This window comes from Aricia agestis, chromosome 12 (assembly GCF_905147365.1).
Source record: "Aricia agestis chromosome 12, ilAriAges1.1, whole genome shotgun sequence".
NCBI classification, from domain to species: domain Eukaryota; kingdom Metazoa; phylum Arthropoda; class Insecta; order Lepidoptera; family Lycaenidae; genus Aricia; species Aricia agestis.
Window position 1 is genome coordinate 9691299 of NC_056417.1, and position 17288 is coordinate 9708586.

The 17288-nt window shown below is 37.6% G+C and overlaps 1 protein-coding gene across 1 annotated transcript in view; it reads right to left on the reverse strand.

Annotated features, from left to right (window-relative positions):
• Positions 1-17288, reverse strand: part of LOC121732421 — a 77623-nt gene that overhangs the window by 21267 nt on the left and 39068 nt on the right. Inside the window, exon 3 of the mRNA XM_042122291.1 lies at positions 3879-4032. Within this exon, the coding sequence (XP_041978225.1) occupies positions 3879-4032 (154 nt within the window). The remainder of the gene's footprint in view (positions 1-3878; positions 4033-17288) is intronic.

Here is a 17288-nt window from a genome sequence, read left to right on the forward strand (position 1 = left end):
GAGAGATGTTGATTAAAGTTATATCAAGAAATAAGCCAGCTATCACCACTAGAGATGGGCAACGGGTTTAAACCCGATGGGTGGAAACGGGTTTAAACCGGGTTTTTTGGGTGATAATGGATTTAAACCCGAATAAAAACCCAAACAGCGGGTTTAAACTTTCAAACTTATATTTTGTACACAAACGTTAAAAAATAATCGGCCAAGTGCGAGTCGGACTCGCGCACGAAGGGTTCCGTACCGTTATAGAGCGAATATAAGGAAAAATGTGTTTTTTTGTATGGGAGCCCCCCTTAAATTTTAACATAATTTTGTTTTTAGTACTTATTTGTTGTTATAGCGGCATCAGAAATACATAATCTGTGAAAATTCAGAAGTCTAGCTATAGCGGTTCTTGAGTTACAGCCTGGAGACAGACAGACAGACGGACAGACATCGAAGTCTCAGTAATAGGGTCCAGTTTTTACCCTTTGGGTACGGAACTCTACAAGTTAGTCGGAGTTCAACTTTGCATATAAATGCATACTAGCTATTTGACCGAGGTTTGCTCGACCTTGGTGGGGGTACTACCGTGCCCCCAGATACATTGTTATAAATAAAGTAACCTAAACCGAAGTTATTTTGGTGTCGTTATTCTAACAATTTTGCCTGAACAGTTTTTTTCAATATCTTGCTCATGCTTACGCGCATCTACGTATAAGTTCGTCAATTATTGTTAAGTTGTGTAAATCTAGAAATTCTGTTCTTTTCGATTGTATAAATCTAGAAATTCTAGTCCTCGACCTCTAAATTTATTTGTTTTTAGGCTTTTTAGGGTTCCGTACAACAAGGAACCCTTATAGTTTCGGTCTGTCCGTCCGTCTGTCTGTCTGTCTGTCCACGGTTTTGCTCAGAGACTAATAAGACTATACCTACAAAGCTGTAATTTGGCATGATGCACATAATTATTAAAGATGCCGACAAAATGGTACGTCATGAAATCTTTTTAAAGTGGAAAAAATTGTTAAAAGTCCAGTGTCGTCCCCCCCCCTTCCACCAGCTAAACGGTTGCTTCTGGAAATTTTGGATGGGTTGCTGAAGCTGAATTTAAAATTATATGTGTATAATAAATTGTTGAGTAATAGTCGATCAACTAAAAAAAATGTATTCGGCGAAGTATAAAGGAACTTTTCGTTCAAATTTCTTTGAACGTAACTGAGATGATGTTGTTAGTAGTGTTAAGCACGTTATAAATGTACATTCATTGACCATACAAAAATTAAAAAAAAACTAGCGGTACTACGTAGCCCTACTACTACGTAGGCCCGACACGCGCTTGGCCGGTTTTAATGTTAATCGTATAATGCAATCGATTTGTTTAGGATCCATTCGCCTTGAATGATGATAAGGAAAATTCGCGTATCTCCGAATTCGCATAAAAGGGGTAGCGTAAGTCGGGGTATTACTGTACAATGTACCATCGAGGAAATTGATTCCTAGGCAGCAGTCGGATCATGTCAATTCAGTGTTAATTGTGATCTGTCTGCCGGGTTTGACGTAACGCGACCAAACTAAGTAGATCCCCCATCTGCCTAGGAATCAACTTCTCTGATAGTACATGTATTGTATTGTATTGTATTGTAAGTGAATACTGATCGGGCCGAAGACAATGTAATGTGCTTTCTCATTAGAGAGATAAAGAATAGGTACTCTTTCATATGCATACGCGTGCGACGTAAGTACGACAAAGAGCGGCATACTCTTTTGTGTAAGTAAAAAGTATTTTATCTGCTACCCTGCACTGAGAGTTCATTATGTAACTTACAAAATACAAAAGAACATTCGTTAGTTTTTGTTTCACGGTGCTAAAATAGAAAAATTAGGCCATATAGATAAACACCCGAATAAAAACCCGGCGGGAGGGAATAAATGGGTTTTTATTGGGTTTAAACCCAGTGATTGGATTTAAACCGGGTCGATTGCCCATCTCTAATCACCACAGCTAAAAAGTTAGGTAAATAGTTAACTGCAACTTCTAAATAAGTTAATCGCGAGTCAAACAGAATTAACTAGTCGACGAGTCGAGTAAAACTTTTGAAGTTTCACGTTTATTTCGAACTCTAAAGGTGCCGTTCCGATCAACGCGGCAAGCGACCGCGACTAACTTTACTTCAAATAAAATGCCATTTTATAGCCTACTAGGTTTCATTCATAAAGTTAATATATTATCTAGCGAAAAGTGATCTAGCGGAAAAGAAAAACAAAGGCCCGAGCAAGCGAGATGTCACTATCAGTAACACTGCGCGGTAAAAAGCAGAACCAATTTTTTTCATTTGTTTGACGTCCAGTCGGCACTTATCGGCACGTTGAAAATTAAATCTCTCAGAAAGATGTATAAACAAGTTTTTACACACAGACGAAAATCAATTTCGGTTTCGTTTGACAGCTCGAGATTGTTGCTCTATTCCGGAAGGTATACTTATTAACTTTATGGTTTCATTTTCTATCGACATTGATCTATTGACCCAACCGCCGCTGGTTTGTATGGGCGCAGAGCAAAATTATCGGTGTAGCCGTCAAAACCGCGCGTTCGGGCGGACGCATATAAACCGAGCGTAACGGTCGTTTCACAATGCAAAATCGCGAGGCATTGCAATGCATTTTTTTTAAAGCCGTCCGACCAGTCAACCTGATATTGGCCAATCTGGCGAATGTGTATCTTCTAGTGTAGTTAAATTTCGTCATTTACAAATTATGTAAATGGGTAATTTACAAACGCATCGCATCGACGCGTGACGTCGCAATATGAACTAATCCTAATTTAATCCTCGACGCCTGTTTTGAAAAGTTCATCTAGCAGTTCTAGTTTTAGCCTCGTTTTAGTTTAGAAACTTTCTTGTCGCCTTTTGCTTTCACGCAGTCAATAAATATTAAATTGGGGAACGAACAAAAAAGGACCTAAAATCCCAATTTCGACGTAGAAGCACAATATGTACTAGAATAAATAGAATATTATGTTAAAAATATGGATTTTTCCAAATTTTCCACACAGGAGATCGCTCTGAAGCTAAAGGACTTACAAGGGCCAGGTTGGAAACTTGCCTAAGATTATCTCGATGATATGAATCTTATATTGTGAAACCTTAACACATTATTACGAACATAGCAGTCGCTATTTTGTAAAATATTAAAGCACTTTATACTTTTAGACCACTTTGACTGAAACTAATAATAATGAAGAGCAATTTGGAACGATTTTTGATTTGTAATGAGGGTCGGCTTGTTTATGGTCAGCTTAAGAATGATAAGTTAGATTAATTATATTAATTATTTGTGTGTAAGTTCGGCACATGCCTGTTGTATAGCTGTCGATGTCGCTAGGTTTTTTATACAGCGTTTATGGTTTTTTATACAGGCCATAAAAGGAAAATGCGGCCTGCTGCGTCACAATGTGCACCAAGCTAAAAGCTTTAAGGAAGCAACAGACGTGTCGTCGCCACACTATTGGTTTCATATGTATTTCTATGAAATACCTTCCGCAGCTAGCGACACGAAGCTAGCGACAATTAGGGCCGGGACACAAAAACGTGATACGACGTCGTGTCATGGGAATCTAATGGGATAAGCTTTTACGACGACGTAGAAACTCACGTAGAAATTCAATCACGACACGACGTCGCGTCGTGGTACGACACGACGTCGTGTCGTGTTTTTGTGTCCCGGCTCTAATTCATAGAAAAACATAGAAACAGTAGTGTCGCGACGACACGTCGTCTGCTGCGAATTCATGTAGCCGGCATCCAACTTGTACCTTAACTCAACAATAAGTTATGTTTAGAACGGACCTTTTTTTTATCGGATCCAGCTTAACTATGATATCCAAGCCTATTCCTACTTACCTTAACTCTAGCCTTCAGCGTGATGGTTCTGTTATCTGGCATGAACAGGCGGCAGACGACGGGGTCGGCGCCGCGCGTCTTCGTCGCCGCCACAACGCGGACCGCCGCCACCGTCCGCCGCTCCATGTACGCCGAATACACGTAGAATCTGAACCTGGAACCAAAAAACGTCGTTGTAAAGGTGTACTTATACTTATGGTAAGTACCATCTTTATAGTATTCTTGAGATAATAAGCTATATAGCTTATACAATAACCTATGTCCATGCATTGTCGGCCATTAATCATCACGTCTTGGAGCTATTTCACGCTTCCTGCCTTACCCCGGTAACCGGATATAGTCCTGCGTCATCTCGACGCTCCACCGGATATGTAAATGTATTGGCGGAAATGGAAAACTTCTACAATAAATGAGAATGTGAAATTCCTGAACATTGTGGAGGAATCGCAGCCAAAAAGCTTCAAAATATTAAAGGTATATTAAAAGCAATGTACCTACTGTGTGAAAAAATAAGAAATGACATAGGTACTTCAGTTTTTATTACCTGTCCCGACAAACGTTTCTTTGCCATATAAAGTATTTCGCCCGTATTATTTTATTGAAGTGACTAAATAAGTATGTCACCATGGCAACGTCCATCGCCAGCCCGTCGCACAAACAATGGTCGCCGTCAGTCTCGAGTTGTAATAATTTACTATTATTTATTCAACAAATGCACTTATCAATATAATAAGTTTATTTATAAGTACCCAGTAGCCGATTCTCAGACCCACTGAATATGCATATGCGGAGGAGTATTGTGACACTAGCATTGTGACACGAGAATTTTATATATTAGTGATAGAAGAAGAAGATTCGCTTTGTAAAGCTACGATCGGTATGATTTGCGTGTGTGAGAATTTTATAATATATTTTTGAAAAACTAAGTATACCTTTTCATTCCACATTCACCGGTGAATCCAGACGAAAACATTCAACATCTTAGTACTAGCCATTCAGAATTATTTTACCTCTAAGTTAACCTCAATGTCCAGAACATAATGAGACTCCCACTTTGTATGGACGTAATTCACCTACGTTTTACAGCTCGGGTGAAAATCATTAGGGCGCATCTTATTTTAATTACTTTGACGTGCAAAGACTTCTCACATTCTCATGATGTAGGTCAGGCATTAAAAATGCATGTTAAGAAGACCTGTGTGCTCTCAAATGCTCATGTTTCATATAAAATGAGTTTATAAATAGACGTGAAGGAAGCGCCTCGTTATATGAACGTTTTAATTGAAGTAATGGTAGAGCGAGGGTCAACTATATATTTTGATTAAATTATATTTTGTTTGACAATTCTTGGGATGAAGAAATGGAATTAGTATAAGTACGAATTAAGAATAAAGCTTTCTGATATCCAAAGACAATTTAACGAACATAGGGGCATATTATTCTATTATTGGCTATGATCGACATCGGTTGTGCTTGATATAGACAGCTTCGCAAACATGGTAAGAAATCATGGTTAATGGTTAAGGCTGAACCTTAAGCTTTCATTTAAATCATAACATTATGTACAAACAAAATGACTAATTACCTGATGCAAGGCAATCACCGTTGCACTGTGCGGCTGTGCTCATAAATTAAAAAAAAATATAATGTCTACTTGGTTTAAAAAAAGAATAGAGCGGTTAAGTTTTGAATTAGAAACGAGGGTATAATTACGCTTAGTTTCTGCCTGTTCATTACAGAACTTCGTATGTATCCGTAAGTTTCTCGATATAAACTTTCGTAATATGCGACGTTCCAACTTAATAAAATATTCTTTTCCGTGGGGAGTTAGCACTTTAATTTGTAAAGTATTTAAGTGCTTACTAATTGTGTTAAGTTTTTATTACTGAGCTCCGTTAAATTAAGGTAATACTGTTCTTTGTGTTATAATTTTCTCGAGTTTTCTACGATCCTGGGACCCGATTCTCGAACCTCAATCGAAGGCTCTCCCGCTGTAAGGCAGCATTTGTACATAAGAGACCGTCAGCCCGGGAACAATAGCTCTACAATTGGGTCCCGTTTGCCCTCGCGGTAGCTTTAAATTACAAGGAATGTCAACATCGCGTAATTAAAAGAACAACGTTAGTAATTAGTATTTACTCTATACGTAGTATTTACGCAGCGGGACCATCTATTTGTATTAGGTAGGTACACAATAAATATTATTTTACAACACAATTGTTATTCGTTGTTTCGAGCTAGTTCTCGAGGCCACGAATTTTAAGCTAACCTATTACAGTACAGCTCGACAAGGCTTTAAATGAACGTGGCGAAAAAAGGAACTAACGCGGCTGCCATCATACAAAAATGTCATTTTTGACAGTTCTTCTTTACCAGCAGCGCTCCCACCCTCGTTCTTATAAAGCCTTGTCGCACTTTAATGTCATTGCTAAATAATTAAAAACACAAGAAACAACGACAGCGACAAGGAACTACAGCTAATAATAGACTGCAGTTGCAGTTCCCGCGTTGACCGCGAAAAGATCCGACTTCCAAGTTCCAGTCAATTACAACGCAAGCGTTTTTTCGCGCTAGTTCTTTCACGTCATTTTTAGGGTTCCGTACCCAAAGGGTAAAAACGGGACCCTATTACTAAGACTTCGATGTCTGTCCGTCTGTCTGACTGCAGGCTGTATCTCAAGAACCGCTATAACTAGACTTCTGAAATTTTCACAGATTATGTATTTCTGTGGCCGCTATACCAACAAATACTAAAAACAAAATAAAATTAATATTTAAGGGGGGTTCCTATACAAAAAACGTGATATTTTCGGCCTTTTTGCTCGTAATCAACAATGGTAGCAGCTGGTAGACACTTGAGATACTCACAATATTCTTAATTATATTTGCATTTATATAATAATTAAGAATAACATTAAAATAAAATATTTAAGGGGGGCTCTCATACAAAAAGGAGTTTTTTCCCCACCCCACTACACCCACACCCACCGCCCAGGGCCAGCCAGCACACAGATTATCAGAAAGGGAAGTAGCTAACGGAGTTCTAATACAGCAGTGCTGAAGTCACATATTTGTTCCAAATCTATATTAATTCTACATTGAAGTTATCTCATTGATAAATTAAAAACATAAGAAACAACGCCAGGGACAAGGAACTACAGTAATTAATAGACTGTCCCAGCGCGGGACGATCCATCTTCTGCTATCAATTACAGCCGCCCGTCGCGTCCGCTAAACGTGACAAGACTACATTTTCAACTTTTTCTCTTGTAAGCAGATTTTTTACCGCTTGAGCAACTTAGAATTTTTACTATTTTTTTTTTCGACGACGGAACCCCTGGTTGCGCTGGAATTCGTTTATTGCGCGAAAACCGTAAATTTTTCCGCAAAGAATAAATCCTTGTACCTATATATCAAATTTCACCTAATCTGGTTCAGTTAAGGTGACGCGGACGCCGCGTTAAAGTAAAAAACCGTGTTGGATATGTTTTAGATTGCTTGTTTTTCTAGGGCGTAGCAACAAAATGGTTTTTGTCGCGTAATTTAAAAACCATAAATACATTTCGCATAAGCTATGGGCAAATTAAAGTGTATGCTTGAACCAATCTATGTACAAATTTTAGAAGCTTAAATCATTCTCCTCTGTTGGCAAAATAAAAATCCCTTTATTTACAGAGGAAATTTGATTAATTATTCTGTGTTATAAAAGTTGACCAATCGTGTTATGCTATGGGTAATTCAAAGACAAAGACATGATGAATACTGACAATGAACTTTAATTTCTTAGCTTTAGTCATTGCTGAGAAAAATCGACATCGCTACAGCCAAAATTATCAAGGCGTCGCCTTAAGCGTCAACACGTAACAGGCGTCAGGCAGAAGACACCCTTTCCTATTTATAATATTAGGAAGGACATCTCTTGGTATAGATTTGAGCTGCGGGGTCAAAATGGTCACATTTAGCAATTCCTCTCAATCAATTCAGCAAATGAATTGTCAAAACTGTCAAACTGACAAATGTCAAATCAGTAAAAAAATACAGAAATGAATTGCAAGCAGAGTTGCATTTTGCGATTTTAGAAAAATGAACCATATTATGATTCATATCATGATTCTTCAAAGCGACCATTTTAGCCCCGCTGTTTTTTTAATATCTTGTATACCTCAAGTTGTTAATAATCTGGCACACAACATCAAGTACTTTTTAATAGAAATCTTCAACACCAATTTCATTAAATTCTGTTACAAAATGATAGTAAATAATAATATTATGAAAATAAAACAAAGTAATAGTGAAATGATCCATTAAGCCGAGCATCAAACACGCGAGTTTTCATCACGACGCGGCTCAATCTGAATTATTTGGATGGATGTAGGTCGCCGGTCACGTTCCGGAATATATTAAATCAGTCATTTTCAACCTGTGCGCCGCGACCGCCTGGGGGTTCGCCAGAGGTCGAGAGAACTATTTCAGAAAAAAGCAATAAAGATAAACAAAAAGATAATTTTATATTCATAAACATATTACATTAATGAAAAAGCAAAGGGGGTCTATTTTTTCATACCGGTCGCATCATGAAAAAGGTTGAAAAACACTGTATTAAGCCGACAGTGACGACTCTGCGTTAATTCATTATAATTCCCGCTAATACGGGAACCACATTCAAGCATTACGCCTCGAATTTGGAGGCGAGTAGGATAGGCGCTGTTTACGAAAATGGGTATGGACCCGATACTTCAGAATGTGTGCAAATTGTACAATACCCTATAGTTACAGCAGTCCGAGCATGGACACAGTAGAAATGCGAAAAAATAGAAACTCTGACAGTTTTTGCGGACAACTAACAGATTTTCTTTGTTAATCCATCACTTTGTCTAATTTACCATAAGTACTTTTGTCCTTTTATACTACTTATATTTATCTAGTCAAGCCGGCCCATTCATGCCGAAGCATCAACTCTAAAAAGCATTACTTATGTGATATGTCAAGATTAGAAAACAGTCTAATATCGTACAGTTTAATCTTTCTATATTTTTTCAAAGTCAGACAAATTGATAATTTAAATAAAATGTAAAGTCATAAGAATGCAAACAAAATCGACCAAGTGCGAGTCGGACTCGCGCACGAAGGGTTCCGTGCTGTTATAGAGCAAAAGTAAGCCACAAATTGTGTTTTTTGTATGGGAGCCCCCTATTTTTTTTTTAATATTATTATTTATTTATTATTAAAGTACACATATTATAATAAAGGATTTTATAAAAAGTGTCTAATTGTTACCATTATTGAAATCGAGCAAAAAAAGGCCAAAAAATCACGTTTCTTTTAAGGAACCCTTCAATATTAATTTTATTTTGTTTTTAGTATTTGTTGTTATAGCGGCAACAGAAATTCACAATCTGTGAAAATTTCAGAAGTCTGGCTATAGCGGATCTTAAGATACAGCCTGCTGACAGATAGACGGACAGACAGACAACGAAGTCTTAGTAATAGGGTCCCGCTTTAAACTTTGGGTACGGAACCCTAACAATCCTACAGCTATTTCACTTCTGGATCTTTGTTTCCAATAACAAAAGACTCGTAGCAACTTTGAGAATTGAGGTAAAACCATAAAGTTAATAAACCTAGCGGAATAGAGAAACAAAGGCCTGAGCAAGCGAGATGTCACTATCAGTAACACTGCGTGGTAAAAAGAGATGCGTGATACATGACAGCAGCACTCTTTTTTGACGTCCAGTCGGCACGTGCCGCACGTTGACAATTTAATCTCATATAAATTATGTTCAATCATGCTTGTGTGAGTGTATACGTACACATATTTTTCACACAGATGAAAACCAATTTCGGTTACATTTGACAGCTGGAGATTGTTGCTCTATTCCGCTAGGTATATTAACTTTATGGGTAAAACTCTTTAACGAAAAGTGTCATTCGTGATCCCACAGAAGCATATCAAACGCAGATCAAACAAAACGAGTCCGCGTGGAGACATACAGAGGGACAAAAACTATCCCAGAAATATGTCAGCACGTAAGCGGATAAGCCTCAGGCGGATTTCTTGGGAGGTATCACAGTATAAACAGTATACAGTACAACATCATAGACCGCCCGAGCTGAGGCAAAACAGCGACTGCCAATTAGTGTCAGTGCACTTTGCAATATTACGCGTCTACGCAATCCGATGCATATTTAAATAAGTAATTTAAAACTAAGTCATTTAAAGATATTTAGTGCGCAAGAAGATACACATTGAATTAAAAGACTTGCCGCCCGTAATGTCACGCTGCCTATTCCAATTTTAAACGCGTTTTAAAAATAGCATTCAAGATTGAATGCATCGCATAGCCTCGTTACGTTGCAATATGAATTGACCTTTTATTTACGTAGTAACTATTTCGTGATCTGTGCTTTAATAGCTTGAAAACCTAGCACACGCATTATGCTCGTATCTGCGTTAAGCAAGTTTGATTTCAAGGACACGGTTGAATCGTTTTACTGTATGAAGTTTACACTGTGGCGGCATTGACAAAGAACGTGACGTTAACGTGACCGCGACGTTTGTGATACTCGTCGTTACGTCTTGTTTTAGTTGCTCCATGATGGGATCATTTTTTACCGACTTCCAAAAAGGAGGAGGTTATACGTTCGGCTGTATGTATTTTTTTGGATATATACACCATGGGAAATGTAAATACTAGATTTTGTCTTCAAGTGTAAAAAGGCCGCAATATTTTAAGCCTCAATTCGTTTACCACTCCAAAACCGCATTGAAGCTGAGAACGCTTTTTTGTCCTACCTGCAGCACCCTGGGCGCCGAAGAAATGCTAAAACCGGCACTGGCGTTGTGGACTTGTTTTTGGGAAAGGTTCAGTTCAGTTTATAGGGGAGTTAAGGGACGTGACCTAGTCAAAATTCGTAAGAAGGTGGGAGGAATAATATTCATAACATCATCTCTGCTCCTGCTGTTTCATAACCACTTCCGAAGTGCATTGTTTTCCCCTTTTTTATTTTTATGATAATTTCTTTGAAAATCTAAATTTGTTGTTTTGAATTGACTTCAAAACTTTATGTTTAAAAAATTATGTATGGCACCATGGCAACGTCCATCGCTATCCCGTCGCACAAACAATGGTCGCCGTCAGTCTCGACTTGTAATAATTTACTATTATTTATTCAACAAAATATTATTTATCAATATAAAAAGTAGCCAGTAGCCGATTTTCAGACCTACGGAATCTGGATATGGGTAAAAATTTGTAAAGCCGTTTCGGAGGAGTACGGTAACTAACATTGTGACACGAGAATTTTATATATAAGATCTAGATGGCGTCCGCAACTCCGATATCCTAAAATTGTGAATATTTTTTTGGCGGAAACCGTACATTTTTCCAGGACAAAAGTAACCTATGTCCTTTCCCGGGACCCATACCCAACAAAATGTGTTCAGCGGTTTGAGCGCTAAGAGGTAACAGACAGACACACTTTCGCATTTATAATATTAGTATGGATGTATATTTGTATAATGAAACGTCAATACTCGCGTAACATAATTCTGTAACATCGGGGACATAATATCGGTGGGAGGAAAATGCGAAGGAAATCGTGTCAAAGCGTCCGAATAGTGTGTATATAATACGGATCCATTTTCGGAATTATATCGTATACGTCACCCCGTATAGCCCAAGAGCCAGCGACAGCCTTTCACCATTTTATAAAAGCTGAGAGTTTTCCTGTATATGTCCTAATATCCCCTATATTAGCGTTAGGGATCACATACAGGAAAACTACTACTCTATAATAGAGGTAAGAACTATAAGAACGACCAAAAACTCTAATTAAGGTCTAAACTTTTAGGGTGTCTGACAGTGGGAAGCAACTGTCCGGCAGTGGAAGACGAGATTCCCATAGTTATCCCGAAAAAAATAACATAAAAAACTTGAGAGGTGTCAATGTACACGCGAATGGAACGAAGTTATTTCTTATGTTTAAAAAACCTGTAAACACATACAGTTATACACTCAAAAAAAATATTAAAAAGCGCCATCTATTGACGCCCAGGAATACTAACAACGCGTCGCTGTTTATCCTCAAAAAAACGCCATCTAGTTGACGTACAGGAATAGTATCAATGCCCTCTGCCCATGCACGTACTAATAAAAAGGGTCGAGGCCAAATAACGTTATGTCTCGCCTCCTTTACGTCAGGTAGATCTCCAGAACTGGATACCTTCTAAAGTAACCGCGGCATTCATAGTTTTTGGTCGTTCTTATCTCTATATGGATGATATGCAGGAAAACTTTCAGCTTTTATAAAATGATGAAAGTCAGGCTGTCGCTGGCTCTTGGGTTATACGGGCAAATATACGGGGTGTTATAACACCCCCAGCCCCAAGGAATAAGTATCGATATTTTCTATTTAAATTTCCAGAGTGGAATCATTCATCTCCCCTGGAGGTATGCCTGGATATGGTGTCAAATCTGTCAATATTTATTGCATAATATTCTATCGATGAGGTCGTTTAGTATCTATATTTTACGCCGTATGAAAATCCTAAATGAGGTATTCAAAACTATATTTTGTAGATTTACGACAATGGAATTATTGTTTTGCTGTTTATTTCTTACTTCCAAAAACGCTTTCATCATAATACTAGCTGTCCCGGCAAACGTTGTTTTGCCTTATAAAGTATTTCACCCATATTATTTTACTAGCTGTTGCCCGCGACTTCGTCCGCGTGGACTTCAGTTTATAGCGCGCGATGTCAACAAAATTGGTGTCAAAAGCTTTTATAAAAAAACCCTGGTACCCCTTAAATCAATACAGCTGTGCAGTGTGCACACAATAGGTATTTCATTTTTTTATATTAAACTTTATATTTTATGCCAAATTTTAAAGCTTATTTAGCTCTCCAATTACACAACTTTACCCATAAACTATTTATCATTGATAGATTTAAGGTTACGTCACTGCACAGAAGTACTGAGTTATTTAATACCGTAGAATAGATATAACAATCGAAAAAAATCGAAACTTAAATGTAAGATGATACCACGTCTTATAGAAAGACTTTTGAGCAAGCGTCAGCGCGATGTAGAAGACGCACGGCGCCATCTATTATGAATTGTTGGAACTAACTTAATTTGAACAAATTTACGCATTTTCACCCCCTTACAACCCTTTTTTCCAGTAAAAAAATAGCCTATGTCCTTTCTCAGGCTTTAGACTATCTGTATACAAAATTTCATTACAATCGGTTCGGAAGTTTTGGCGTTTGGCGTGAAAGCGAGACTGACAGACAGACAGACAGACAGACAGAGATACTTTTGGCGTTTGGCGTGAAAGCGAGACTGACAGACAGACAGAGATACTTTCGCATTTATAATATTAGTATAGATTATGTGCACACTGCACAGCTGTTTTTGGGTATTTTGATTAATTAAGGGCCGCGCTACACCGGAATGGCGCTGCCATGTGAGGCGAGCACTTTCAGCGCTGCCATTCCGGTGTAGCGCGGCCCTAAGAGGGGTACCACTTACCAGGGTTTTAAAAAGTTTTTAAATTTGACACAAATTTTGTTGACACCGCGTGCTATAAACTAAAGTCCACGCAGACGATGTCGCGGGCAACAGCTAGTTATGAATAAAAACAATATTATATAGTAAAGTAGGTATGATTAGTTCTGTTACAATAATAAAGTAAAAAATAAAACGCCATCTGTTTTCATATATTAGAATTAAAATGTTGATTGCGTTGATATATTTTCTGGATGGAATATAGGCCAACACGGTACACTCGAACTCCTTTATTTTAGAGCGCCTTCTGTTGTCAACTTGTCACATATATTAGAAATGCAGTAGGAGTTCTATAAGATAAGATAGATTGATTATTATTATACCAAGTGATTATATTATTAAACATAATATTCTAACGTATTAAAAACTATAAACAAAAGCATACTAACTAATAAGTATGATTAGTTCTATGTTACAATAAAGTAAAAAATAAAACGCCATCTGTTGAATCGTATTAGAACATAGAATAAAATGTAAATTGCATCGATATATTTCTGGATTTTTTATAATATTATACATAAAATATGTTTAAGATTTTTGAAATTTTATTTTAATACACATCCAAGACCCAGGAACATTGAAAACTTTTTGTTCCGCCTGCGGGACTCGAACCCAGGACCCCCGGGATGAGCGCTGGCCACGCGCAATGCGAATTCATTTTCATCGATATTTTCATGGAAATAAGATATTTTCCCACATCAAAATGTAGCCTATGTCCTTTCTCAGACTCTAGAATAACTGTGTACAAAATTTCAATGCAATCGGTTCAGTAGTTTTGGCGTGAAAGCAAGACAGACAGACAGAGATACTTTCGCATTTATAATATTAGTATGGATTGAAGTGACTAAATAAGTATGGCACCATGGCAACGTCTAACGCTATCCCGTCGCACAAACAATGGTCGCCGTCAGTCTCGAGTTGTAATAATTTACTATTATTTATTCAACAAATGCACTTAATGCCGATTCTCAGACCTACTGAATATGCACATAGGTAAAAATCAGTAAAGCCGTTTCGGAGGAGTACGGTAACTAACATTGTGACACGAGAATTTCATATAGGTATGTATAAGATATTTTATACTGACTTCACGGAAACGCGGTCGAACGGGATAAAAAGTATCCTATGTCCGTCTCCTGGTTCTAAGCTACCTCTCCACCAATTTTCAGCCAAATCGGTTCATCCGTTCTTGAGTTATAAGTAGTGTAACTAACACCACTTTCTTTTATTATATACATAGATTATATCTATAGAAAATGATTTTCTAAACATTATCTAGGTATCGCAACTTTTGGGGTGAATATAGAAATAGCCATCTTTTAGCATGCAGTAAACTAAGTTGAAAAAACACATTCGCTCTTTTGTATGGAACAGCAAATTTTAGTTTAGTATCTAAGATAAGAAAATGTTTTCTTGTGGTATTAAATTATTAAAAGAAAAGACGGTAAATATGAAAACCCTTCCTACCTGCAAAATTTCCTGAGGTTAGAAATTCATTTTCAGTTGCGGCTCAGAGATTACGTTGTGAATTCCCCGAAGACATAAACGTATCAGGGCAAAATTTCAACGAAATAGCTCGGGCTAAAATAGCCTAAAACGTCAGATGCAAATTTAGACCCAAACATTCGTATAGCATAAGCAGCTACAAATACTTATCTCTTTTAATAAAACGAATTGCATTAGATACGGTGGAAGATTTTAAAATTCAGAATTACCTAAACGTAATTATGGTAAAAACAACCGAAACAACACCGGAGTGTGACCATTTATTCGACCACACTTATAGTCTCGATAGACACAGTATTTATAAAATATGAGTATTTTACGTCTATACCTAATAACAGCTGTAGAATCATCCTCTACTTCCTACTCATCCTATCTTCTTCTGATTAATTTATTTGCGGGCCCCAAAGCAGCTTTAGCATGACCCTCGGGGTCCCTGAGATCATATCAAAGGGTTTTCGTGGTTAGATACCGCTGTCGATCCTGGCGACACAGGAGATACAGCGGTGGGAATATGTGGTGGGCCCAAGCCCGTTAAAATAAAATCGGCCAAGTGTGAGAATCAGCGAGATGAACTCGCGCACGAAGCGTTCCGTACCACAATAGAGCAAAAATAGGCTGAAAATTGTGTTTTTTGTATGGGAGCCCTTAAATATTTAATTTATTTTGTTTTTAGTATTTGTTGTTAAAGCGGCAACAGATATACACAATCTGTGAAAATTTCAGAAGTCTTTCTATAGCGGTTCTTGAGTTACAGCCTAGAGACACAGACAGACAGACGGACAGACATCAAACTCTTAGTAATAGGGTCCCGTTTTTAACCTTTGGGTACGGAACCCTAAAAAAGACTACACCGACGACTACTCAAACTACACGTCTCGTCCTATAACCATAATATTAATTTAATTTATTTATTTAAACACTTCATGCAAATATTTACATAGGCGGGCTTAATGCCTAGTGGCATTCTCTACCAGCCATCCTTAGGGTGATGATGAGAATGTAGAATAGGCGCATTCTAAAGCAATATTAGTTAAAATATGATGTAATAAACAGTTTTAAATACATAATATTAATGTTTTATCATAATATTCTTAAATTAATAATATTCTTAAATTCTTCCTAATAACACAGCTATAGTATATTTATAACCGAACATACAACCCGGGAGTAATATTAGCTCAACCAAGCGTGTACTCGATAACGTCGTAAACTGCGGAGCCTGATCTAATAAGAACAACGTGCCACGTGGAACAATGGTGGTTCGTTACCGTACACAAAATTGAATTCCCACCACAAATACGTAATGTGTAGACATGGCCTAACCTTACCTAGGTAAAAGGCAAGACTGGCCATAGAGTATTACATGGCATAGACCAGCCTTTACCAAAGTGGGCGATAACGTCCCGTTGTAGGCGCTGAAGGACTAAAGGTGTGGGAGTTGGGACCTAGAAAAAAAATAGGAGCGTTATGTAGAGGCTTCGGGGGTGATTTATTTCATCTGAATGCATTTTAAATTGAAACAATGGGGGCGCTAAAAAATTAATTTGTTATCGAAGTGGGCAGTAGACAAAACAAGTTTAGGAACCACTGGCATAGACGGACCGCAAGTTGCAGTCGGGACACGGGACCTACCGCTATAAAGCAGTCGCCGTAAAGTACCGACCGCTCAAGAACTGCTCGAGCGGTCCGTGTATTGCGTAATAAATGAATTTAGTATGAAAAATTCAGATCGCCGTGCGGCGACCACATTTTGTAGTCGGTTTCGACTGCATGATACCGTCCGTCTATGGCCGGCCTAAGAGTATGTCTATAGATTAGTGCAGACTATAAGCGTTCACTAGTTTCGTGAGTTTAGCCAAAAAAGTCAGTACTCATAATATTAATTTTTGAGATACTGAAGTCTGCCTTCAATCACCGACCGTTAAAGTACCAATCATTTGAGATTTTACCAAAGTTGATTATGCCATCAAAATCCAAAAACAATATTAATGTAGCAATCTCATTATAAGTTTTGAACAGGCTCTAATCGAAGCCATGCCTAAAACACGGTACCCGCGGAATACCGAACTCAATTTAACATTTATAAACGCTTTAAATATTCAAAACCATCAAGATATATTTGCTCAGGCCAACAGGCTTTATAGGCACTCAAAATGTTGACACACATTTTCATGAAAATCGAACTGCGTTAGTTTTTTTGCATGCCTGAATAGTTTTATTAGTATGCGATCAATAAAATAAATATTTTGAATAGTAATTGCAAACACAATATTTTAAGATAACGTATTCTATCTACATATTATATAAATACAAATGAATATTTGTTAGTCTCGTT